This window comes from Anticarsia gemmatalis, chromosome 12 (assembly GCF_050436995.1).
Source record: "Anticarsia gemmatalis isolate Benzon Research Colony breed Stoneville strain chromosome 12, ilAntGemm2 primary, whole genome shotgun sequence".
NCBI classification, from domain to species: domain Eukaryota; kingdom Metazoa; phylum Arthropoda; class Insecta; order Lepidoptera; family Erebidae; genus Anticarsia; species Anticarsia gemmatalis.
Genome location: NC_134756.1, coordinates 7,186,160 through 7,213,798, shown reverse-complemented (window position 1 = coordinate 7,213,798; position 27,639 = coordinate 7,186,160). Strand labels below are relative to the sequence as shown.

The 27,639-nt window shown below is 37.4% G+C and overlaps 5 protein-coding genes across 5 annotated transcripts; all 5 read left to right on the top strand.

The window, feature by feature from the left end:
• Positions 1-928: 928 nt before the first annotated feature.
• Positions 929-6,153, top strand: LOC142977384 (transmembrane protease serine 9-like). Its single transcript, XM_076121262.1, has 11 exons — positions 929-1,307; positions 1,432-1,702; positions 1,786-1,884; positions 2,029-2,222; positions 2,474-2,564; positions 4,257-4,264; positions 4,320-4,559; positions 4,814-5,081; positions 5,188-5,286; positions 5,570-5,763; positions 6,015-6,153. The coding sequence occupies exons 1-11, from the start codon at positions 1,089-1,091 to the stop codon at positions 6,114-6,116; spliced, it is 1,785 nt and encodes a 594-aa protein (XP_075977377.1). The 5' UTR covers positions 929-1,088; the 3' UTR covers positions 6,117-6,153.
• Positions 6,154-7,966: 1,813 nt separating this feature from the next.
• LOC142977193 (collagenase-like) lies at positions 7,967-10,836 on the top strand. The gene is made up of 5 exons (XM_076120945.1): positions 7,967-8,199; positions 9,044-9,314; positions 9,467-9,568; positions 9,657-9,847; positions 10,222-10,836. Exons 1-5 carry the CDS (start codon positions 7,984-7,986, stop codon positions 10,318-10,320), a joined length of 879 nt encoding a protein of 292 aa, XP_075977060.1. The 5' UTR covers positions 7,967-7,983; the 3' UTR covers positions 10,321-10,836.
• Positions 10,837-13,001: 2,165 nt separating this feature from the next.
• LOC142977196 (chymotrypsin-2-like) lies at positions 13,002-15,047 on the top strand. The gene is made up of 5 exons (XM_076120950.1): positions 13,002-13,243; positions 13,331-13,439; positions 13,781-13,879; positions 14,400-14,587; positions 14,848-15,047. The coding sequence occupies exons 1-5, from the start codon at positions 13,010-13,012 to the stop codon at positions 14,944-14,946; spliced, it is 729 nt and encodes a 242-aa protein (XP_075977065.1). The 5' UTR covers positions 13,002-13,009; the 3' UTR covers positions 14,947-15,047.
• A 532-nt stretch (positions 15,048-15,579) lies between these two features.
• Positions 15,580-19,550, top strand: LOC142977194 (brachyurin-like). Its single transcript, XM_076120946.1, has 5 exons — positions 15,580-16,758; positions 16,956-17,223; positions 17,485-17,583; positions 18,103-18,296; positions 19,409-19,550. The coding sequence occupies exons 1-5, from the start codon at positions 16,546-16,548 to the stop codon at positions 19,508-19,510; spliced, it is 876 nt and encodes a 291-aa protein (XP_075977061.1). The 5' UTR covers positions 15,580-16,545; the 3' UTR covers positions 19,511-19,550.
• Positions 19,551-22,715: 3,165 nt separating this feature from the next.
• On the top strand, positions 22,716-26,439 carry LOC142976933 (UDP-glucosyltransferase 2-like). The gene is made up of 4 exons (XM_076120548.1): positions 22,716-23,778; positions 24,223-24,442; positions 25,090-25,306; positions 25,984-26,439. The coding sequence occupies exons 1-4, from the start codon at positions 22,957-22,959 to the stop codon at positions 26,294-26,296; spliced, it is 1,572 nt and encodes a 523-aa protein (XP_075976663.1). The 5' UTR covers positions 22,716-22,956; the 3' UTR covers positions 26,297-26,439.
• The last annotated feature ends 1,200 nt before the right edge of the window (positions 26,440-27,639 follow it).

Sequence of the window (27,639 nt, the reverse complement as noted above, 5' to 3'; positions counted from 1 at the left end):
GTTTGTAAAAGTCTATGCAACACAAGAACAATTCTTAGTGCGGGAGTTCTTGGAGCCAGAGCCAGAGGTCGGTAAACGATCTGTGGGTTAAGCAACCGATGGCGCGGTCATTCTATAGATGGGTGACCGCATAGCGGTATTTGAACTGGGCATCTTCGTGTTTCGGAGGGCACGTAAAAAGTTGGTCCCGGTTGTTGTCAATAAGATAATAGTCGTAAAGCAATGTCAAAGGTCTTTCGAGCGACTTGAACAACTTCGACACTAGGTTGACCACTAACCATACGATAGATAGAGTACGGGAGTTGTCTTTTAAAGAAGCAAAAGCAAAAACAAATTTGAAAAATTATTCGAGCCGGGTACCTTAAACATCAGTCACCAGTTAATGAGGAAAATCTGAAAAAAACCCAGCAAGATTGTATTTGGGTAATCAATTAGTAAATGTTATTATATTCATCATATTTATTATCTAGGGTTTTTACACTTCAAATAAGGAATAATATTTTTGGCTACTTATCTCAAATTAAGGCGACAAGTAATAAATAAAGCAAGTTATTTACTCCGACTTCGTTTGTTAAGTTTTAAAGATTTAAAAAAATGATCTCCTTTTTTCACTTGCTTGAACATTTGTTTAGAAAATAGTTTTATGTTGACGTACCTTGGACTGTAAATTTTTTATATAAAATAATGACTTTAAATCTTTAGAATTCTTTAACGTTACTAAATCTGTAACACACTAACAAATCTACCTAGTTGTATGTTTGTTTTTAAAATCTCAGAAAATATAATATGTACTATAATCCTCTCTTTTCACATCTCTACAACAAATTTCGTTTAACTGCATAGCGAATACCCCATGAACACCTACAAATCAATAGGTAAAGAAATATCGTATGTATAATACGTACACCTACACGCGTGCTGTTTACAAAAAAATAAAAAAACAATCAATAGATTGTTTCGTTATAAGTTAATCTTCATAATTAAGTAGGATTTAGATTATAAATTACCGGTTGGTTATATCAATGATAAGATTTCAATTGGAATATAAATTATAGAATTAAGAGCAAACGCTAAGTTTTGTTAGTACAATGAAACTGTTTGTTGGTGCCTTGTGCCTTGCGTTGGCCTTAGTGGCCTCCGCTGAAGAGCCTTCTCCTAAACTAAGCTCGGTCTACGACTACCACAGGCGCTCTGGTATTCCCCGCGCTGTTGCACTACAGAAATTAGAAGCAGAATCTACCGAAACTGAAAATGCCGGAAGAATCGTCGGTGGCTCACTCATTGATATCAGCCAAGTGCCTTACCAGGTATTTATTTTTAACATAACCCTTAGTAGTTCGTACAATCGTACAGTATATCATGTTAAGTGGTATAACACAAATAATTCAACCATGAAAGCATTCCTCAAGATCAATTTTACATTATTTTTAGGTCGGTCTTGTGATCACCATCAACTGGTTCTGGACATCAGTATGCGGTGGTTCAGTGATCTCTAACAATCGCGTAGTGACTGCTGCTCACTGTCAACACGACGGTGTGAACACCGCTACTAATATGGTAGTCGCCCTCGGCACTAACACCATCTTCTCTGGCGGTGTTCGTCTCTCTACCAGAGATGTAACCATGCACCCTCAATGGAACCCCCGCAATGCTTTCAACGACATTGCTGTCATCCGTCTACCCAGCTCTGTCTCCTTCAACAGTAAGTAAAATGCTATTCTGGTACCAGGTATTTTTTGTTTTTCCTCTATGCAACTTTCAGTAAACGGTATTTTGTAATTTCAGACGTGATCCAGCCCATTGCTCTACCCGACAACCACGTAAACAATAATTTCGACGGTTGGAACGCCCTCGCCTCAGGATTTGGTGCAACTTCTGACGGTGGTACGACAAGTTTACTCCCTTTCGCCCCGTTTTTCAGAATTAAATCTTTTTAGACATAGTCAACTTAGCTTACGGCGGTTTTAAGGTTTCATTGTGTAAAGCGATTTATGTACACAATGATATCGTGATGTGTCTATATTGCAGGATCCGGTATCCCATCCACTCAGCGCATTAGTGCCGTGACCCTGCCCATTATAAGTAACGCTGCGTGCACTGCTGTGTACGGTGAATGGATGCACAACACCAACATCTGCACAAGCGGCGCCGGCGGCAGAGGCACTTGCGGCGGTGACTCCGGCGGCCCTCTTGCTGTCCTCATCAACAACAGCAGAGTCTTGGTACGATGCATTTGTGACTTTAAATTACTTTGTGCTACATTTATTAGTAGAGGATTTTTCATTTCTTATTTAGCTCCTTCACTTTCAATCTAAAACAAAACTTTGTGAGGTTAACATTTTGAGGATTACAAATATTTACATAGTTATATGCCGTATGTCGGGTTCATAACCGGCATTTACATGACTATTGTTCTAATTAAACGTTAGAATAGTTACAACGAGAAAGTAATAACATTATTTTCATTATACAGGTCGGAGTGACGTCTTACGGTTCCAGCAATGGTTGCCAGGCTGGTGACCCCGCTGCTTTTGCCAGAGTTACTAGCTTCATCTCCTGGATCCGCTCTATCTAATCTCTTTCGTACAAATATCATGACCACTACTCGATGTAAATAAACTATAGATTTATTTATTAATTTAATAATGTGTGTGGATTTATTTCAACTGTTGTAATTGACAAATATATGACTGTTTTTGTTTTTGAAGCAGAAAACTAAAATGTGTTCCTATTGTTTTTATTTTTTGTGACTTCGCATATACTCATACCAATCTCACGTTTCAACGGACGTGCTTTCGTGTGTTTTTGCAAACATAGACAATGACAAAAAAAATATTTGGGCTACATCTTTACAAGATTACCTAGTTTTTGACATAAAAATAAACTTTAACACAAAGTTATCACGTCATATATATTTTTTAGAGTAGAGTACATAAGAAAAAGATTTTACCACTGTCGTCAGATTAAAATCAAAACGGTTACTTTTGATACAAACAAAGATTATAGGTATGGGTAATATTTTATTTTAATTCGGCTCATATTCCTTAACCTTAAAATGAAATGGAATGCGCTTGGGGCGCTGATCAGTAGCGCAATTCTGTACTGACGAGGATCGCGAGTTTGACATTTAGAGTGTACGGCCAAAATAGTTCCTACGACGCCCGTCAGACGCGCTGATTAGAATTTCATACAGAATTTCTCGATGATAAGCCGGTTGCCGGTAGTCGATTGTAATGTAGAGAATTGAGCTACTGTGATACACATTTTTTTCTAAGCCTGCTCGATAGTCGATTGTGATAAAAACTGAATACTCTAACATACTAGCATAAACTACGTCAATTATAAAACTCGGTTGGGCAGGAAGGAAAATATGTTTTACATTAGAAAGTGATGCAAATGCCTCACGTACTATAAAGCTCGTAAGTAAGTATGACAAACGCAATATTATTTTATCTCTATATCCAATTGTTGATTGTTGAAAATGCTATCGGTAGTAAGTCATTTATTAATATTAAAGTATAAAAAAATATACTAAACTACAAAGATTATTGAGGCCATTATATTCTGGCCGTTGTTTTAAGCCAGTCAGCAGCTAGAACAAGGCTGGTGCAGCTTGGTTGAAACGTCGAGCAAATTATGTAATTGCATTATCTTCTTAATCTCGTCTCGGAAATTAGATATACCAGAAGGTCATTTTTCATCTACCTGATAACAACCGTCCAGTAATTAGCAATTTAATACATTTATCTGTAATCCACTTATTTATCTCGCTTAAAACACATCATTGTTTGGACTTCGACTATCAATCACTATACAGCTGCATGCTTTGGAATCAAAATTGATTTACTTATTATAAAAATACTATACTGATCCGGCAAACGTTGCATTGCCAAATAGATTATACTAAAATAACTATTCTAAATAAGGGTTGGTGAACGAAGGATAGAAATTTAGGGTTGTATGTATTTTCAATGCCTTATGATAGAAAAATTTGAACAAAAAATTTTGTCCAAAAATGAAAAGAAAATAGGTTTGACATTGTTTTCCTTCACCGTTAGAGCAAGTTATAATTATTTCTAATACACACTTTGAAAAGTCATTGGTGTGTTGCCTCGGGTTCGAACCATCGAGCACTTAAGTGTAGGTGCCAACTTATGCAACAAGATAAAAACATTTTTTTAAACCTATTTAGTTCATCTGGTTCAACTAATTCCATGAATCAATTAAAGTGTAATAAATCACTTTAATCACACCAGATAGTCAGGCAACATTTAGAGATAAGATTGTAATTAATATATAAATACAAAATATTTATAAAGAAACAAGTTTCTTTGTCAATGATGAAGGTATTTGTTGGAGCCGTGTGCTTGGTGCTGGCCCTAGCGGTCTCAGCAGAGGAGTTCTCCGAAGAGAGGCCCTCGGCTTACGACTACCACCGACGCTTTGGTATTCCTAAAGCTGCCGAGATCAAGAAATGGGAGGATGACACCGAAGGCTTGCCTGAAAGCCAAAGAATCGTTGGAGGCTGGAATATTGACATCAGCCAAGTCCCTTACCAGGTATGTTTATGGTGACGTTTACTAATTGCTTAGTCAACATGACGATAATTTTTGGTCAGATTTTTTACAATAACTTAAAACGCTTATGATTTAAAAAAAAACTCGCTACACGTCGTCACTAAACACACATTCAACGCTCATTTAAAATTTGTGTCTGAAAATTATGATTCTTTTTCTTAACTTATTATTAAGTGTAGATTGACATATTTGTTATTAGTATCGCACTTGTACATATTAATCTCGTCTACTTCCAGGCTGGTTTAGTGATCCAAGTGAACTGGCACTTCACATCAGTGTGTGGCGCTTCCCTCATCTCCCACAACCGTTTGTTGACGGCCGCCCATTGTCAAAATGACGGTAACATGGTCGCCAACTCGTTCACCGTGGTGCTCGGCTCCAACTTCCTCTTCAGCGGCGGCCTACGTCTGGTCACCAGGGATGTTGTGATGCACCCCACTTGGAACCACAATACTCTTTTAGCCGACATCGCTGTTATGCGTATTGCTTCCATTGGATTCTCCAGTAAGATTTCATATATAAGTCTCAAACACTTGAGACAAAGACTCACTTTACACTGTAGTGGGTAATGAATCTATACTTCAATCATAATTATACAATTATTTTACAGACATTGTCCAGCCCATTGCCTTACCTAGCGGAAACGAAGCTGGATGGGACTTCAACGGCTGGACCGCGATGGCTTCTGGATTTGGTTTAACCGTAAATGGTGTGTTTTATTGATTTACTCGTCTTTTCTTTATTAAGGAATCGTTAACTAACGTTACGCTTGTCATAATTAGAACGTTAATCCTCTGCGCAGCCTAAAGCTGTCAAACTGCAGGCTAATATTTTATCATTCTAATAGAAATTTTGAAAATCTCTGTGGAATCGAGCCCTTAACCACGTAACCTACAGTCGTGTATATAGCCGTGTATTTTTTATTTCATAAAATATCCACATAACGGCTATAGTTAATCAAATCTCGACTCATAAATTGGGTGGTAACGCAGGTGGCAGTATTCCAAGCAACCAGCGCATCAGCGCGGTGAATGTGCCAGTCATAAGCAACTCTGATTGCCGTCGCGTCTACGGACAATGGATGCACAACTCCAATATCTGCACCAATGGCGCCGGCGGCAGAGGAACTTGCCAGGGTGACTCCGGAGGTCCTCTCGTCGTCACCAGCAACAATAGGAGAATCCAGGTAAATTTATCTGCATTTTACAATACAGCAGTCAAAGAAAATAATAGTATAAAAGTTCTATCTAGCATTATCACTAATCTTCTCGAGAAATAATGTTGTTAAAAAACTTATTACTTATCTAAACGTATTTTGTAAAAAGAACTTTCTTCAAGTAATTTTAAGCATCAAAGACTTACCAGCTGATAGTATCAACTGACGAAAACGTGCTACCTTTTTCTTCTACTCATATACATACTTACTTTACTTTGCAGATCGGTGTGACATCATACGGTTCCTGGAGAGGCTGTCAAGCTGGCGACCCATCTGCCTTCGCCAGAGTCACTTCTTTCCTCAGCTGGATCAGGACTATCTAAATTCTCAAACTTTACCAACTTTTACATTAGAGTAACTTTTGTAACGTACATAAATATTTATTACGATTCAACTGTTTCATTTTGTTTCAACCTTACCTTAACTATCATTGTGCTATATGTGTTTGTTATAAGCGTAATTTGACACAATCGATTATAAAATCTATGCAGACGAAAAAAATTACCTCCTACAATTACTGTTATTTCAGCTACATACATATATGATTGAGTCATCGAAATGTACATATGCACGCACATAACTAAGGAACAACTGCGCCAAATTAGACAACTATTTTTAATGTGTTTGTAATTGTCAGGATACGATCGATGTGATCGAAAATCCCAAGGGAATGGGGTCAACGGGTTTTTTTACTAAATACATACATACCCTGACGAAGTAGGGCCATGTCGCTAGTGTATTATATAATATTTAAAATAATTGGCGTTTAAATATAATTTCTTCTAGCAATTCTTTCAACTTTGATTACACTAACAAAATTAGATTCACATTTTTAGAATTGTAGCTAACAGTATAAAGACGGATTTTGATTTGATAAACAAAATAACAACAAAGGCTAATATAATCGTAATTATCACTGGTATAATACCGTTACTGTTCCTTGCATTCATATTTAGATACAGCGTTGCAGTAATTAATGATGCCATCAAAAACATTCTGTAAAAACCTCAAGTCTCGCCGTAAAAAGTTGTGAGATCTATATAACACCAAGTCGATTAATCTATTTAGTCTCTACTTAAAGGACCTTCTGTCTTAAGTTATTACGTATGTTATTATCATGCCAATTTAAAAAGAAATACCTTTAAAACAAATAGACCGACCTGGCCATCGCATGATTGGATTATTAGTATGTATCACACTACACAGCACGACGAGAAGTTATTGCTCCTGAAATGTTAATGGCGAATTTGTGTTTTCTTGCGATGACCAAGTCGATCTATTTGTTTTAAAGGTATTTTTTTTAAAATTGGCATGATAATAACATACGTAATAACTTAAGACAGAAGGTCCTTTAAGTAGAGACTAAATAGATTAATCGACTTGGTGTTATATAAGTAGATCTCACAACTTTTTACGGCGAGACTTGAGGTTTTTACAGAATGTTTTTGATGGCATCTCACTTCTTTTTGTAGAGCGAACATAAGTCCAATTTGTATGGAAAGACGTTTTTTTTTCATAATTCAACATATTTTCCTATGGGAATGTTGTTCAGTTTCATGGGCTAAATACCCTTACCCACCCTATACCACCTCCCGTTATGTGTCATATAGTAGGTACCTATTTATTTTATTTTCTACAGTAATAATAATTCAATAACTGCAAACGTAACCTTGTAATCTTATACATTTATATGGGACTACAAAGTTATTTTTGCAGTTGGTGTATTTAGAAAACTGGACCGAAATTTGAAAATATTGAATTTTTTCCATAATTAAGACACTAAACCCTATTTGTATTCTAAATTTTAAGCTTCTAAGTCTGCTAGAAGTACCTTAGACTTTTGATGATCGGTGAGTCAGTGAGTCAGTGAATCAGTGAATCAGTGAATCAGTGAGTGACAAAATTCAAAATTTTAACAAGTTGTCATTCTTAAACTACTGGTTCAAATTGACTGAAATTTTAAATATACCGTGTTTATACAATGACTGATTAGTTGCTGAAAATCCAGGCTTCTTGTTTTATCCACAACGAAATTATAGGGGTGTCAAAAATAACCCGAATTGCTTCGAGAAAAGGATGTTACGGCCGTGCCGCTTTTTTTTGCTCGACTTGCGGGGGCACTTCCGTGCCCCCAGATAAGAGCTATATAAATGACCAATGTCAATGTCAACTATAGAACTTCTATTCAAAATGAAACTATTTGTTGTAATAGTCTATCTTGCTTTATGTGTAGTAGTTTCTGCTGAGGAGATTTTGAATTCGAGTTTATCTGATTACGACTATAACAGTACGGGTTTCCCTCGTAATATAGAGAATTGGGAAGATAATAATGATAAATTAGTCGATCGACTCGAGTCCAAAATCATTGGAGGATGGTTTGTGGATATTAGTGAAGTACCTTTCCAGGTTAGTATCAAGACTTAGCAATTTATTTCCAATTTGAATGTATATGTTATTGTAAAAGCCCGAACTGTGGTATATCCTAAGATTTTCCAGTAAAACCTAAGATTTACCAACTCTCAATGGTAAAAGTCCGAACAAGTCAGAGTTTAAAAACTATGTTCTTCTTCTTGGTCGCTACACTCTTGACAGAGTAGTCGTGGTAGTCAGTCGTAGTCATCGGGGTTGGTAGCTCGCTTCACTATTCGTCGCCACTCGTCACGGACTGCTGCCTTTCTCGTACACTCATAAAGGGTACTATTAATAGCAGTCTTGACTTGGTCTGTCCAGCGCATCGGCGATCTTCGATGTTACGATATATAAAAAAATCCTCCTTCATAACTATGTTTATAACTATGTCACGGTATAATTATATACTGTGACATAGTTATAAAGAAGGAGTTTTGGGCAAAGCGACATGGGTAGGTTAGGTTAGAAGGCTAAGGTGGGAGCGAGCGAAGCGAAGCTCCCACCTTAGCCTTCGTGGTTATTTTTTTTAACCACCCAGTAGGAGGCGACATCTCGACATCATCAAGTGAATATAGGTAAAAGTTCGAAATAAAATAATTGTTCGGACTTTTACCATTGCGAGTTGGTAAATCTTAGGTTATACCGGAAAATCTTAGGATTTACCACCGTTCGGGCTTTTACAGTAACATATACACATTATTTTGTAATAAATATTCGAATAGAATCAAAAATCTAAATTAAAAAGCGCTGCTTCAAGTAAAATTCCGTAAACAGAAAACAGTGCTGGCTAATATTCATATATTTAGGTCTAAGACCAATTGTGCGGTTTTTTTTATTTCAGGCTGGACTCCTCATAACCGTTAATAGTAGCGCCACTCAAATATGTGGCGCCTGCTTGTACAGTCACACCCACTTGTTGACAGCTGGACACTGTATTTACACCGAAAAGGGTTATGTAAGCTCTATCATAGTAGTTCTCGGCGCTACCTTCCTTCTTAGTGAAGGTATCCGTGCTTCTGCCATTGAGTATGCAGTACACCCAGATTATAATCCCCCTAACCTGTTCATATCAGACATTGGAGTGATTCGAGTTCCCCCCGTCCAATTTACTCGTAAGTAGACACTTTAAGAAATTATTGACACACTTGATATGTATTATAATGTAAAAGACGACTTCTACAACTAGTTATTTTGGTTCAAACTAACTATTTTACATGTGCATTGCAAAAAAAATATCTACAAAAAATATTAATGTCAATTTCAGCTGTTATCCAGCCTATAAGACTTCCTATGGGCAGTGAAATTAATACAGATTATACCGATTGGATGGCCATGCATTCAGGATATGGTTTAACTAAACCGATTGGTTCGTATCGTTGATCGTCTATGAGCTTCACTATATGAAACGTCAGGAAATTGGTAGTATTGTACAACAATCTATACACAACTTTCAGGTAATGGTACTAGGGCGGAAGAGCGCCTCAGTGCGGTGACCTTCCCAATCATTAGCAACCCAGTTTGTGCGCAGTTTTTCCCTATTTACCGCACACACATTTGTGCTGCCCATTTTAATGCTAGTGGAGCCTGTTCTGGTGACTCTGGTGGCCCCCTCGTCGTTCTCGGCAATGACAAAAGACCAATCCTAGTAAGTAATATAATAATGTTTAAAATTAACAAGATAAGGTTATAGGGCATCATTCATTTGAAATTCATCACAGACCTTTTCTTCGAGCGCATTCAAGATATATTTTTTGGAATATTAGGGCTCCTACACACACTCAGTGGCCGCTGAGTGTACCGGGTTACGCGGTTTGCTGGCGTCATTTTAATCTAGCATTTAAGCGGTAATTGGCTGGTTATTGACAGCCAGGTATAGCATGTGTGAAGCAGGCATTATACAGCAATATCTTACAATTGCATTTGCCATTTTCAACAAACTTGAACTGTTTTTTAATCCCACGAGAACTTTATACAGCTTAATATTATACCCTATTAAAGTTAAGTGCATGTTCATTTCAGGTCGGTTTAGCATCATTTGTTCGTACAGGATGTCTACCAGGCTGGCCTACGGTTTTTACAAGAGTCACCGCTTATTTACCTTGGATAGCGTCTATATAATCATACTTAAATCAATATTAATTAATATTAAAGTTTTCCAAGAACCGAAACCTTAATTTGTTACTTACATTTGACTTCTAAGTAAGCAATTAAAATTAAAATTTTATTTAATTTAAATAAATTTGCAACTTTCGTCTAATGATTGAGTCTTATCACTTGATTACTCATTTGACGTCGCTAAAGTAGATAGAGCGACAGTTCTTGTTTGTAGGAGATAAAGCTTTCGTTTATAAAATCCATAGTTTTTATTGCTAGTTTGCTGATAAATTAAGAAAGGTTAAAAAAGCAGGACGCCATGACAGTGATTGAGAATGACGGCATGCTATGAATTTGTTTGGGTTGTTAAGCATCATTTTGCTGAATAAAAAGGTCCCGATTATTCTTAACACGTTGACAAATCAATGAATTACTTTCAAAGTCTTGGATGTAACATGAGCACCAAGTTATACTTTCACAATCAAGCAAAAACTGTACTTTTTAACCTATAAAACTAAATAAAATATAATATATTTTTAATATTACTGTTTTATTATAGCATTACACAGATTTGAAATCCTTATTTTAAAAAATACTAAAATCATGTGTCACTTAACCATGAGACATGATGTTGTGCTGTGTAGTCTTGTGGGACATCTACTAATAACTGTTTTAAAGATGTTTAAGAAATAAATAAAAATAAGTTAGCCGACCAACGCTCATGCGACTGTGTGTCGTTGCCACGCAGGAAGCAATGACACCTTAGTGGAATATAATGTAGAACAAACTTAAACTTCACTTAAGTTGAATTAACCATGAGTCCCCATTTCACTGAGCCAGACCATTAAACAACATAATAGACAACTTAATGATGAGGCATACACGAATATAACCGTTTTTGTATTAACAGTCACATTGAGACGAATCTCAAGCATGTTGGTGTACATACATTATAGATGGCTAATTATAAAAGCTTAATCTACAGTAGCTCGGTTCTCTACTACCGACAACGGGCTAGATATCGAGAAATTTTACACGAAAATCTGTTTACATTTTAAATGTCAAACTCTCGATACTCGACAGTACAGTCTGTAGAAAATTGAGCTACAGTTAAACCTATACAATGCTACAAACGCGATTTTGTATAAAGATTAAAATAACGGCTACGGTTAATAAAATCTGAACATTTCTCCTCCCAAACAAGGGGGAGGGGTTAGGCCTTGAGTCCACCACGCTGGCCAAGTGCGGGTTGGGGACTTTGCATGCCCCAAATAAAAGTATTAAACAAATTTTAGGCATGCAAGGTTTCCTCACGATAATTTCCATCACCGTTAGAGCAAGTGAAAATTATTTCTAATACACACACAACTTCGAAAAGTCATTGGTGTGTTGCCTCGGATTCGAACCTGCGACCACTTGCGTGGGAGGTGCCAACTTAAACCTAAACACAAAATAAAAAAAATCCTGACTCATAAATTGGGTGGTAGCGCAAGTGGCAGTGATTTCTAACAACCAGCGCTTCGGTGCTGTGAATGTGCTCGTCGTGAATAACTCTGATTGCCGCCGCTTCTAAGGATAATGGATGTTTCACTCCAACATCTGCACCAACGGCGCCGGCAGAGGTACTTGCCAGGGTGACACTAGTGCCCCCCTCGGGCTCACCAGCAGCAGCTGACTAGTATTTAATATAGTGCAAAACTAATCTTTTAAGACGAAAATAGTTACTATATACCTAATACACAATACACACCATAAACGAAACACGTTTTATTTTTATCGTCTATTAATGTACCAACTTATTTTATTTTGCAAATTGGTGTGACGTCTTACGGTACTTCTTCTGCCTTCGTCAGAGACACTTCTTTCCTCAGCTGGATCAGGACTATCTAAATGCTTTAAAATTTACCAACGTTACATTACATTATAGAAGCTTTCGGACTATACACAAATATTTATTATACGGTAATATTCTCCTGCTAAGACGTGTGTTCGTTTTAAGTGTAATTTTATTTGACACAATCCATTATAAAAATCTGTGCAAAAAAAATATACTTATCTATCACAGTTACTGATAAATAATCAAAACAATGTAATACATAAATTAAAAAAAAAAAAAAATATCATCAAAATGTATGTATGCAGACAACTTAAGAACAACTACGAGTAAACCAAATGTCATTGTCAGGATATGGCTCGTTTTGGACCGATGGGATCCACCGTTGCACCCAATATCCCAAGGGAATGGATACAACGGGTTTTTTTAACTATATGCATAGTTACATGAACCCGACGAAGTCGGGCCATGCAACTAGTGTATTACATAATATTTCAAATGATTGAGGTAGTCCATCTAGAGCACCCGTCCGAATAGCACCTGCCAAATACATATATTGATGGGTGCCCTTCGTGGACCAAGCTACGTGCTTTTTGTCAAGGTGCTATCCGAACGGGTGCTCTAGATGGACTACCTAATAGTACTTCGAATTAATTTAGCTTTTAGTATATTATAAATAAAATTTGGTTCACATTTTTTAAATTAGAGCTAACAGTTTAAAAATGGATTAAGATTCGATAAACAAAATAACAATATAATCGTAATTATCACTGGTATAATACCGTTACTGTTCCTTGCATTCATATTTAGATACAGCGTTGCAGTTGTTAATGATAAGAGATAATAATAAAATAATTTACATCACTATATAAATGACCAATGTCAATGGCAACCATAGAACTACTATTCAGAATGAAACTATTTGTTGTAACAGTCTGTCTTGCTTTAAATGTAGTAGCCTCTGAGGAGATTTCGAATGCGAGTTTATCTGATTACGACTATAACAGTACGAACATAGAGAGCACGAATTGGGAAGAGGAGAATACTGAAAATGATCTGGAATCAAGAATCATAGGAGGTTGGTTTGAAGATATCAGCGAAGTCCCTTACCAGGTTGGTATCAAGGTTTAGTAGTTTATTTCGCATTTCAACGTTACTCTATAGTCTATAGACTTTGAGAAAAAAATGTTTTTATTTCAGGCTGGACTCCTAATTCCCGTTACTAGTACCTTCAGGACCGTATGTGGCGCCAGTTTATACAGTCCCACCCGCTTGTTGTCAGCTGCACACTGTTTCGTCAGCGAAAAAGGTTCCGCTCGCTCTGTCACTGTTGTTCTCGGTTCTAACTTCATTTTTAGTGGTGGTCTCCGTGTTACTACCAGGGACTTTGTAGTGCACCCAGATTATAGACCCAATGGAGAGTTCAGAGCAGACATTGCGGTGATTCGTATCCCGCCCGTCGAATTTACTCGTAAGTTATCACTTTAAATTATGAATATACTGATTATTACGATGTAACAAGTCTTAAACATTTAAGATAACTAAAACTGAAGACGCGCTGAACGAGTTACACCGAAACCGCTGAAATATAAATTTATGAACTCCATAAGAAAACTTATTCTCTACAAAAAATATCAAATACAATTTCAGCTGTTATCCAGCCTATAAGATTTCCTGAGGGCGACGAAATTTCAGATTTTGTAGATGAGATGGCCATGACTTCAGGATATGGTGCAACTAGACCTGGTGGTTCGTATCGTTCTTTGAGCTTTACACTATTTACACATCAGGCGCTGTCTCCACGAGCGAGAGAATCGCGGCGATATTATCGTCGTGCCACGTATTTCTATACACTCTCTATGGAACCGTCTCCACATGGCGATAATATCGCCGCGATACGACGAGTGGCAACGAGCGTGGGAAACGTCAATACATCGTCGCTAGTCGGCCGCGACAAGCAGCGGGACCGCCGCGCGATCGTGACGAGCGCGCAGCGGGCGCGCTTTCAAATGCAGCGTCATTTATTTTCAATGTTGCCTCTTGTTTCGAGAAGCTTTTTAAACAAGGAAAACGCGGGAATACCGTTACGAGTCGCCGCGGAATCTCTGCGATTCCGTTACGACTCGCGACGATACGCGGCGGAATTATCGCTCGTTCGTGGAGATTGTCCGACGATACAAGGGCGGACTTGTCGCGATTCTCTCGCCCGTGGAGACAGCGCCTTAGTGATTTGGTAGTATAGAACATTAACTTCATTAAAAACTTACAGGTAGCATTGGAGAGGATCAGCGCCTCAGCGCGGTCACCTTACCAATCATTAGCAATCGAGATTGCTCACGGTTTTTCAGGATCTTAGAGTCAAACATATGTACCGCCTATTATACTGGTCAAGGCTCCTGTAAGGGTGACTCTGGTGGCCCCCTCGTCGTCCGCGGCGATGACGGAAGCCCAATTCTTGTAAGTAAAATATACAAAGCCAAATTGCCTCTTTAAGCTTTATAATTACGTTTAAAATTTACAAGATAAGGTTATTGGCTTTTTAAGCCATCATTCCTTCACACCTTTCCTTCGCTCAATACATAATTTAGGAATGTAAAACACAATGTCTCGCAATGCAATTTTTAACAAAATTTAACTAGAATTTTCTTATTTCTATTTTAGGACTATATCTAACTTATTGTTATACACTTTAAATATAAAGTGAATGTTCTTTTCAGGTCGGTATAACATCATTTGGTCATCGAAATTGTGCACCTGGCTACCCTACAGTTTTTACTAGAGTTACTTCCTATCTACGTTGGATAGCGTCTAAATAATCATACTTTACAAGTAAAATTTCCTAAAAACACGTTTTTTATGTTAGACCTACACTTGTTACTTACATTTAAGTTCTAAAAATAAAAAGGTTCGACAAAAATTTTGACAGTTAAAAAAATATTCGTACACCGCTTATGTTACTGTGTTCCTATTGAAAGAATACCTTTATGGTCGTGGATTCGTAGGACGCAAAGACGCCATTGTGGAATATAGAACAATCTTAAACTTAACTCAAGTTGAAGGTAGATTTAACCATGAGTTCCACACAACCAGACCATTAAACACCATAATAGCCTACTTACGAATGTTTAAATGAGGCATACATGAATATACGCATACGTGTTTGTATTAACAGTGCTATTGAGAGGAACCTCAAGTATGTTGGCGTACATTATAGATGGCTCTAAAAGCGGTCGCCGCAACGCTTGCACTTAGCGGAACGAGGTACTGCCGTACGTGCCCCAATTAGCCAATATTCCTCTAATAGTTTCTATGAAGCATTAGGAATAATATGGGCGGTCGTTCCACATCCATTTAATCTACTAGTTCTAATGGGAATTTACCTTCGCCTTAGCTTTTAGTTCAATCTACTCAATGAGCTTCCAGAAACCAGGGTATTCTTATTTACTAGTTTTTGTTTGTTTCTACGAACTCCAGCAAGGAGAAAATGCCTAGGTACTTAGTAGAAGTTATATAAGTTGGATGAAAAGGGAAAAATCTCTTCCTCAAATGACTGACGGTCATTTTTCGTTCAGATTTATTGGTTACTAGATTGCGACAGAATGAATGATAGATTTGGTATATTCCCGGTGTCCACCCCCTGCTTGTCCACCCCGGGTGGACAGAGACACAAATCTTTTAAAAAGTTCTCGGTGTCCACCCCTGGGGGACAGTGAGAATTAATTTTAAATTATTCCCGCTGGCCACCCCGGGTGGACAAAAACAAGAGTTTCAATTTATACCCAATTAGAATGATGATTATACTCAAGTTACATAATTAGTGACGTAGAAACACATTTACCTGCTCAAATTCTTTTATCGTTTGCAGAAAAGTCGTTGTCTTATCTATATTTATTATATTTATCCTTATAAGATTCTTAATGATTTAAGAATAATACTCGGATTTGCCCGCGGCTTGTATATGAGTATGTGTGTTCACGAAAAGTGAATATTAAAACAGAATTGACGATAAAACCTATCGTGATAACAAAGAACAGCGGTGTGGTATAATGACAATCGAGAGGCTTGGTCGGAATGGTTGATAAGGACTAAAGCGTGAATAAAAAGCACAAGACAGGAAACATTTTACTGCGACTAGATGTGGACCGATTAGATAGATTGTTTATCATTTCATTTTTCAATCTTTCCAGGTGCATAAGCATTTAAATCGCCAGGTAGCAATGACTATTGAGAGAAAACGAGAAAATCAATCAATAGGTGTAATCCTTCATGCTCTGGATTATTATGATGACAAGAAATTAATTACCGATAAACTTCTTAACAAGTTCTTATCTTCCTTATAGAATCAAAGTAGAGGTTTATAAGGAAATATCGAGTTGCAACTTATCATTTCGTCACTAGCTTTGTTCAGCGTCACTATGAAGATTGCGGCTGCGTTTATTTTAGCTTGTGTGGCATTTGCTCATGCGGGTGGCGAAACAGAATCAAATGATACTGGTTTTTATAACTACCATATAAAAATCGGAGCACCAGCAGCTGAAAAAATTCGACGACTTGAAAAAAACATCACGCCTGTCGAAAACAGAATAGTGGGAGGAGGAACTACGACTACACTGTCTATACCACATCAGGTGCGTGATAATATATTTTGTAAATTTTAGAAGGTTGAGGCAAATCAAACGCAAGCGATCTGCAAATCATCTTCTTCGTCACAAATTAATTTATCGGCGTCAATCACAATAGCACAAGTAACTAATAAGCAGTGATCTCTATGTTTAACAACTTATCAAATGGGGTGTAGCCTTTCAACGCGAATATTCTGTCACAGGTGGGGTTGATCATCACATTCCGTCTAGTTCAAACATCAGTATGTGGAGCGACGCTGATCTCTGACTCCAGGGTGTTGACAGCTGGTCACTGTTACAACGATGGCAACAGCATCGCTCAGTCCTACACCGTCGTTCTCGGCTCCAACCTGCTCTTCAGTGGCGGCACCAGGATCACCACTACTGACTTCGTTGTATACCCAGGGTATAACCCTCGGATCATTGCCAACGATCTTGGTATCATCCGCATTCCCAGAGTCACCTTCTCTTGTAAGTTAAATAATGTGCATCGTATTTATTGTACCTATATTCATTTAATTCAGTCTCAGCGTTAACGATACCCAAATTACCAACCCGTTAAATACGATAATTAATAAAATGTACAAAAGTAAATCTGTTCCAATAACGTAAATGAGATAAAATATCAAGTCTATTTTCCTTTACTCCCGGACAAGCTGGGAGCAATTACTATAATTTAAAGTAAGGATCGATTGCCTGCTTCGATAAATAAACGTTGTTTTTATTTCGCAGTGACAATCCAACCAATTAACTTGCCATCGGGTAGTGAACTCAACCTGGATTATACCGGCTACACAGCTTTAGCCTCGGGCTACGGAGCAACAAGAGATGGTTCGTACTTATAAAATTGTATCAATCTTATAACGATCTTATTTCGTATCCGTCAAATCAACTCGACATGTTTCATGTCTGTTTTTAATGTAGGTGAACAGATATCTAATCTATAATGTATCTGGAAATGTAAAAATGATTATTTTCGCAGAGTAATTCAATTTGAAAATGTTTTCCTTGATGGATCGACTGTAATGTGATAAAAATAAATATTACCTATATGCAGCAGATTAGTACAGATTAAATGACATGAAAATAAACGTGTAAATGAAGTGTACATATTTATTTTTATGTCATTTAATAATGTGTACCTCACACAAACCAAACTCATCGCATTGGGTTCGATTCTCATATTAAACATAGCACACATACATACTACATCTACACATATAGACATTACGTTTGATCCACAGATGGATCCATGGTTTCTTTTTACTTTCCACTAATACAACTTGTAATTGTGTATCACATAGACCGCAAAGTTGCAAAAAAAAATGACAAGAAAAAAATAAATTACAGGTGACGGCGTCGGTCTTCTCCAGACACTTAGTTCAGTGAACTTGCGAGTGATCAACAACAACGAGTGCAGGAACGTGTATGGCAACACCATACAGGGCACGCACTTATGTACCAACGGCGCTGGCGGAGTGGGCGTCTGCCATGGAGACACTGGCGGACCGCTTACCACCACTGTTAATAGCAGAAGGATTCTGGTAAAGGCCTTCTGTAATTCCTATATTATGCTTATAACGGACTGCCTCTGTGGTGCGGTCGGTAGTGTATGCGAACGCCGTGCGAGAGGTATCGGGTTCGAATCCTGGATCGGGCCAAAAAGTCTTTTAAGAGATTTTCTGATAAGGATTTCTTAAAAATTGCCCGAAATTAGGAAGTTGAGGTCGAAGACCTCTGCACGTAAAGCCGTCGGTCCTGCGCCTGACCTCTCACTGGTCATGTCGGTTATCCGTCCCACCGGGTTATGAGAGTGAATGAATAGAGAGTGTACCTGTGTATTGTGCACACACTTGGACACTATAAACAAAATCCTGCATCGTTGGCCAGTTTCAATGATACTGACCGCCGTAGCCGACATTTAAAATGTACTGCAAAAATAGTTTCTACGAAGCCCGCTAGAGCTGAACCGACTATCAAACAACATTTCTCGAAAGCCAGCCGGTTATCAATAGTCGATAGTGGTGGAGAATTGCGCTACAGCTGAGCTTTCGCAAGGATCTTTATATAATAAGAGTAGCTTGAAGGAGTCTTCCTTCTGCGGGTTTTTTCCAAAAAATCTAACCTTACCTTTGATTTGACGTTAAAGCGTGACAAATAGAAAGACAGTATTTTTAGGCGTATTATGACTAGCTAACCCTTGCAGCTCCGCTCGCGTGAATTTCGTACTGTTGTGCTTATTCGTTTGAGCAGACGAATTACAAAGTGCTACACATAATATAGACTTCTGCTAAAATGTATTATTCTCCTAACGCCTTCACGGAATGTGTTAATGTATATATGTGTGCATTTACTTGTGTAAATATTTTTTTTCCACGGGATAGCAACTAATAAAAAAGTCTAGTGGTGTGTGATGCACCTTCCATGTACATATGTATATACCTACTTCATCATACCTTTACGTGAATATTTAAATAATAATATGTATAATTTAAGTAAGTAAGTTCCTAATCCGCACTTGGCCAGGGTGGTGGACTCAAGGCATAACCCCTCCCTCATTACGGGTGGAAACCCTTGCCCAGCAGTGGGACATTAATGGGTTAAATTTATTTTATTTTATTTACGTATAATTTAATCTTTTAATTTTTAATTACAGATTGGAATAAGCTCCTTTGTCTCAACGAGAGGATGCCAAGCCGGCCAGCCTTCAGGCTTCACCCGAGTTTCATCTTACACCAACTGGATCCACTCCATATAAATACATATTACGGACTTTTATTAAACATTACTATTACTTTTTTCTTGATTTATTACAATGACGACAATTGATATAAATACTATTAGGAGCTTGCAAATGGATTTCAATCTCCAGAAATAATAATTAATCAGGTGATATACCTACGCATGAAGTACGTTTCATACGCAGGCCTAAAGGATAATGTTGGAACAAGCCTAATCTGAAAATAAATCACAAAATTAATATACGGCAGGATATCATTTAGCAAATCACTTTTCCCTCGCAACAAATACATCAATATCGTAAAACAGCCGACCGGCAGACCGTTTGAAAAATGAATGAAGTTATCAATCCTGAGAAGGGAATAATTGAGAGTGGGGGCCACAATCGAGATATGATTGATCTAACACCTCACGGGCCCATCAAATCGCTCTTCAAAGGGTAAATCTATATTTAAGTGGGCCGCGAACTTCCCACTTGTAATTACATTTTTATGTTGTCGAAGGCCCGAGCCCGGTACTAATGTCTCTTACAAATGCGAATATAATAGACCGGGGTCTGCGGCTTGTGAGATCTCTTTCAGGGACCGCTCGCGGGGCTTCTTTGTACACATTCTAGGCGAAATTTATTAGATAACAGGATACCAAATTCGTTTGTGAGAACCGGTGTTTTGTTAAGTCAAATGGGGAACGACGGGAAATGAAGGAAAAGATTATTATGACGCTGAGATGAAAGGCAACGTGTTTACAGATACTCTTTTGATTTATTTCACAAAAAGATCCTGTAATTTCGTAAAATATGTACCTGCTAAATGAAGTATTAAGTTGATACATTTGAATAAAAATGTAACCTGTCTCATACTGAAAAACTTTGTTTAAAAGGTGACCATAATAATTATTGTACTTTTACATGTAAAACAATATAAAAGCTTCCTATTGCCAAAGCCTGCTAAAGCCAGGGTAAGCAGGTTACAAGTAAACACTGCCTAAGTAATAGACCATAATTCCTCTTAATCCGACAGTCTGGAGTTTTTTCCGACGATTCATAGGGTTGGCGAGTGTTTTAAAATTTGATGGAATGCGTTTGTATCAAGGAACGACTACAGAGGTAATACAGACAAAATTCGAATTATTTACTTGTTTTTCTTTTCTTTTTGACTTACCACATTTTTCAGAATCAAATCGGACAAAATTAAACCTTTTTACAAAAATGTTAGTTGACATATTCAGAATTCCATTAGAAAAGCATGTCTGTGATGATTTTTAGCTGCCTATTTTCTAATGTTTAACCTTCTCGATGACGTCATGGAAACTTTCGTTTGATGAGTAGCCCTAGATGAAACCGTACGACGGTGTCTCGTCGCGGTGGCGAGTGGCGACACATGGTAAAGCTCCGATACACTAACTGCCATTGTTTTTATTTCACTTTCAGTATTACAACTTCCATTCGATTGCGCATTTGTTGTTCAGTTTATTTCTTGCTGGAGAATATCAATTGAGGAATAGATATGAACTTTTAGTTAAGTAGGCTATGATTTGTAACTTCCATTTTTTAACGACCAGTATAAATATGAGTTTTCCATTGATAGTTTTGTTTATTATCAATTGAATGTTGACGGATCTTCCATATAAAAAATGTTGAAATTTGGACGCATATTGCTGCTAATCTATCCATGGAAAGCATATTTATATCGATCTCGTTAGACAACATCCGATTTTGTTGATATTGTTTTGGCGATCTTCTTTGTTTGGACGATAATAATTTGATGAAATATACTACCGAATATAGTAACTTAACAAACATACAATATTAGTCGACGCAGATAAATTTACGCGCATAGTTCAACATACCAAAATAGTCGGTACTGCAATAACATATGCAATAAATCATGATAACTTATGATGTCAATTACCTCTCACGAGTATTAATGCACAAACAGACGAGACTTATAATGGATGACTGTTTGCGAAATAGCAGGGATTCCTGAACTTCGAGTAGGTAATCTTGGGAACAAAACATGTAATATGTTTCTGTTTATTTATTATTGTTTTTATTTATGAGAAAGAGATATAACAGTGGATCCAAAAGGGAGCTGGAAAGTCGCAAAAAATCTGTCGCTTCTAAAAAGTATTCTATCCAAGTTTACTCTTGTTTATTCCTAACAAGTTAAACTTAATTTATATTTTTACGCTACAGTTCTTAACAAGATAAATTAAAGTTTTGTAGACATGATTATTGAGTTAAATCCAGCGGACTTCCCAACGTCATCGACAAAATCAAGGAAAATTCTGGAAAACAACACAATACGTATTAGCAGTGAGACAGATCTTTATCTGAAAGAATATGCAATATTTACGAAACCGTCTTTAAAGTAACAAGATACTAATCTATGTTAGCCATAGTTAATGAGTCAGTCTCCCGTAGCCAACTATAGATAGATAAGTACAGCCTGTCCACTTTAACTTGTCCGCTGAGTTTTATATTGGCATTACTAACTTTCAAAGGAAAATTGTCTTTAGTTCTGTACACAGCCGTGCCGACGCTGATTTCAGGGCACTTTTAAAGTTGGACGGATTTTAGATAGCATGAAAGATTCTATTCGATACAAGGAGACTTCTTACAAAAAAATTCAAACAATCAATCAGTGTTATTATCGAACTCCAATTAAATATATTATAAATTTAACCCATTGATGTCCCACAGCTGGGCAAAGGTCTCCTCCCTAATAAGAGAGGGATTAGGCCTTGAGTCCATCTTGCTGGCTAATTGCAGTAGACTAATAACAGTTCTGAGTCAAAAAATACAAATGGGAATAAAAACAACACGAACACACCATTTCTATGCCACACTAGAAAGAGTTTCCCCACCACACGTAGACGAACTAATGTGTGCCCGTTTATTAAGCAGCCATGAACAATACGAGTGCTAGCATTGTTTGTGATGCAACATCGTAAGGTCGCGCCTCGCTGCCCCGTTATGCTTTCCAGTCTACAGATGCTCAAACAAAGAAACTATAATTTCATTGACTTGCAGTTCTGAGAATATTTTACAGAAGTGTGTGAATGTCAAATAGTGATTAAGAGCAAATAAGTCTAATGATGGAACACAATCAATCATCGCCCACTATCTTTAATTAGTTACTGATAAGTTTATCAGTTTCTGTTCATGTACCATTCATAAATATACTATTGCCATGCTAAAAACGATCTAGAGAGTGGAAAATAAACTAGTAAATAACCAGCCGCCGGTGCAGCAACACGCTCGCAAATAAATGTAAATCGAGGTCACGATCAATGACTTCTGTTTAGTCACAGAATATTTCTGTTAGTTACGAAACTATCGTGCCGTCAGCGGTATGGTTACCTCATAAACATCTACCTATTATTAGATAGCTACGTAAGCCGGCATCCATTTACGCCCTAGTAACCAAGAAACTGTGCGGCAACTCGAACGCGTCCGCATCGAAAATGTCAAAACACACAATTTTCGTATTTTACTTCATCGCGACAATATTCGCAACAGACAGTTACAAAATACTCGGGATATTTCCTTCGTTGGATCGAAACAACTACCTCACATATCGTGGACTATTCCAGGAATTAGCAAATCGCAATCATGAAGTGACTCTGATTAGCCATTTCCAAATGCCGAATGCGCCAGCCTCATACAAAGACATACTGCTCAGTGATCAACAAGTGTACAAAGGATTATCTTTTGAATCTGTGATAGTGAATGAAGTGTCTCGTGTACCGTTCGAAACGTTAGTAGCTACTAAAGCCGGCAACGATGACTGCAAGACTCTTATGAACAATCATCAGGTACTGCATATGATAAGAACGCGACCTCGATACGACGTAATATTAGTGGAGTCATATAACAGTGACTGTGGTTTGGCACTGGCCGCAAATCTGAGTGCACCTTACATTGCCTTCAACCCGCAGCCTTTACAACCGTGGCAATATAATAGACTGGGTATCAATTTCAACTCGGCGTATGTAAGACAATCTGGAGTGCCCTACGGGAAGGAACCTTGGTATTTCGAGAGGTTAAAGAGTTATGTATTGTATCACATTACCAACTGGGTATATTACGTGGGTTCACAAGTGACTGACCACGTGTACTTGTATAAGTACCTCGGCGACGATTTACCGTCATTAGAAAGTATTGCGTCGAACGCTAGCCTAGCGTTTGTAAACACACATCAGTCAGTGCACGGCGGTGTTGCCAGACCAGACAATGTGATTGACATTGGCGGTATTCACATTCGACCTCCAAAAATCATCCCCACAGTGAGTATTTTATATTGATCCGTATATAAATAGGAACTAGCAAACTTAATAGTGGTATGACGTAACTTATTATGTCAACGCCGCATTTTGTAACATCTACGAGTGATCTAATAGCGGTAGTGACACCATCAAATACCGGTTTATAATTAAATTCACCGGTCTGGAGATTTCTTCGGATGGGTAAACAAAAAATACAAGTTACGCTCGGGTGCATATGCAATGTTAATACCACCAAAAATATTTAACAACATTTAATAAGTAAAATAAAATTATGATTTCATTGTTTTGACTTTATCTCATCTGTGCATTTTTTACTAATTAAGACTGCATAAGGGTTTATAAAAATAAATTTAGTCAGAGTTTATGAATTTGAATTGCATTTGATAAGGTTCGTACCGTGTTACCTTTTGACAATGAATAACACGTTCATAACGCAAATTACAGGAAATAGAGAGATTTATAAACGAGGCAGAGCACGGTGTGATATACGTGAACTTGGGCTCCACGGTGAAGGACTCCACGCTCCCGGGTGATAAATTAAACGAGCTGTTATCAACCTTCGCTAAATTGCCTCTGAGGGTCCTTTGGAAATGGGACGGAGCCAATCTGCAGCTGCCGAGAAACGTTATGACTATGAGATGGTTCCCACAATACGATATTTTAAGTAAGTATTCGCACATATGTGCGTAATGTGTTTTGTAAATTGTTTACTGTAGGTGTTTGAAACATTGCGAGTATTGCCGACTTGGAGTTTGTTTGTACTGTTTCGTAGTAAGCATCTAGAATACAATTATATGAGCGAAATGTCAGGAAAAAGAATATCATATCAGATTGGTAACTGGTATTTAGGGAAAAATAACAATTCTAAATATATAACTTTCCGCGAATACGTTCAAAAATGTCAGAATGAGTTACTTGTTAGTACCAATGTACCTGCAGGGAGCTTCGTATGTACATTTCAGTTACATATTGAATGATGATGATGATCAATCAGGCCGACTTCTGCCAGGCGAATGCATATTGCATTTTATATTTCTATAACATTTCTAAATTCTATCTAGCAGAAGTCTGTGAAAGCACAATAATACCAAAAACTGTTATTGAGAACTACAGAATCGTGGGGAACATTTTAAAATAACAGCTAGAAAACAGCAGCATTAGGTATACATCAACGATAATAATCATGTGCACTGTTTAATATTTGGTATGTTAATAGATTTTTATCTGTTTTCCCTGTCGCAGATCTTTATTTATATAATAGGGAAAATAGGTGAAATTATTAATAATGAGCATTTAATTAATAATTTCCAGAGCACGAGAATGTAAAGGCGTTTATATCACATGCTGGGATCCTGAGCACGATAGAGGCAGTTGATGCTGGTATACCAGTAGTAGCTATACCATTATTTGGAGACCAGTATGGTAATGCAGCAGCTCTCGAAGACGCGGGCATTGCAACCATTGTATCTTACCAGGATATTAAGAAGCAGTACCTGTTAGACGCTATTAATGAGGTTTTGGACCCTGTGTGAGTACTCGAACCAATAACTTAACATCACAGCCCTGTTTCTGAGTACATTTAGCGGTAGTTTATATTTAATAGCGTTTTTTTAAATATGAGTTTAAACGCTATTGAATAGATTAACTACACTGATGGACGTCCGAAACCGGGGGTTAAAATCTATTTTTAAGTCGATTTATTTAGAGCTCATAAAATAGCACATAAAAGTCAGTGCTGTACCTCGATTCTCTACCACTATCGACTACCGACAACCGGCTAGCTATCGAAATTTTGACATTTAGAATGTACTGCCAAAATATTTCCTACGACACCCGCCAGAGGCGCTGATCAGATTTTCATACAAAATTTCTCGATGACAGGTCGGTTGTCGGTAGTCGATAGTAGTAGAGAATTGAGGCACAGTTATCATTATTTTAGCATAAGTTCCTGCTGTAACTCAAAGAGCAATAGCTTTACCATGCTATTCTCGTAAAATTGAAATTCACACATGAGTTTTTGAATGAAAGGTGTCCTCTAACAGATAGACAATATCAATCTAAAGTATGGTCGTATACCTAAATCAAAGTGGACATCTAGACCTACCTAAATCTAATTAAACTAAAAGGTTGTCTAAAATTCTTGGAAACAAATATCGGTTAGACTTAATGGAGAAACTAAAAGTAAATGTAAAAATATTTTTTCAGCTGGCAACAACGTGCAAAACTGGCATCAAGATTATGGCATGATCGTCCCATGTCACCACTGGAGTCTGCCGTGTATTGGACGGAGTACGTGGCTCGCTACCAAGGGGCACCGAATCTTCAACCAATCGCTCCGAAAGTACCATTGTACCAACAGCTTCAGCTTGATGTCCTAGCATTCATAGGACTAGTGCTATATATCCTGAGTTACGTGATCTGCAAGATACTATCAGTTTTGTGCTGCTGTTGCTGCCATAGTGAACCACAAACTGAATACGTAGAAGAAAGGAGATCAAAAAGAGTGAAATTTGAATGAAATCTCTTTCAGAGTTTTGATGGATAAGTATTGAAGTGTGGTGGAACGTAGAGGTGTTTATTACGCTTAGGAGGTTCTCATGCTTGACTGGTGTTATATTTTTGTTATTTATTTTCTGTTAAATAAAACTTAACTTGACGCTCCGTTTTACTTTACCTTCAGGACTCCTTTGCCGAAAAATAGTATGGCTGCGGGGATGGACAATTCTGAAATTCATGAGATCATATAGCAATTTTTATAATCTGTCCGTAGGTAACAGAGTAATCGATGAATATACATAAATAACTAATCATTCGAACACAGTACCTCCTTCCTTTGGATTCTTAAACAATAATTAACATTGCACCTATAACATTAAATCAATGGTTACCTGGAAGAGATTGCCACTGTGCGATAAGGCCGCCAATTGTACTTTTATTTTAAGTTTATTCTATGTTGTTCGTGTTTACTCTAAGTACAATAAAGAGTTTTTCATTCATTCATTCATCAATAAGTAAACACTCCGGTTAATCTGTAATATCACAATGTTATCTTATAATTATTTATATACAATTAGCTGCACAATAAAGAAGAATGTTATGCTTATTTAGTAGATAGGTATATAATACTAATTTTAGTTATTAATTATTAAAATATACCTGTAACTCGATTCTCTTCTACTATCGAGTATCGACCACCAGCTAGCTACAAAAATCTGAGTTTAAGTTTTTTTACTCTACCTCTATGGCGCAGTTGGTAGTGATGTCGACTGCTGAGGTCGCGGGGTCGATTCCCAGGTCGGGCAAACTGCTACTGGTATTTTCTAAATATATGTAATAGAATACTAGCACATAGTTACCCGCAGCCTGGTAACGTTCCCAGTAAAAATGGCAATAACTGAGACTAACATTGTTAATGACGAAACGTAGATGTATTTCAAACACCTCTAACCTACATCTTCGGGCATAACAGGCGTAAAATTGTTTGTATGTAAATGGTTTACGACACCTCAATAAGGGTCAAAAGTTGATTGTATACTACAGTCATATTGAGTGATTATGTCAGATATCTAATCAAAAATTGTAGTATATTTAGTCTATGCATGTATAGTCACCATGACTGCGCGGAAAGAGTTGGCTAGTGTATATTCGATACATGATAAGATGTTACTAAAATGAAAACATGATCAGCATTGTATAGATTAGATCGTTCGGTTGTCTGCATTCTTATCTTACAAGGTCAGGAAGAACATAATCCAAAAATCTGTTACTACATATTACATCATTTAGGTATGAAAATAATTTAATACGTGTGCAATAAAATAATGAGGTGGAGCTCGTGGCTAAGTAACAACGGCTGTGTTT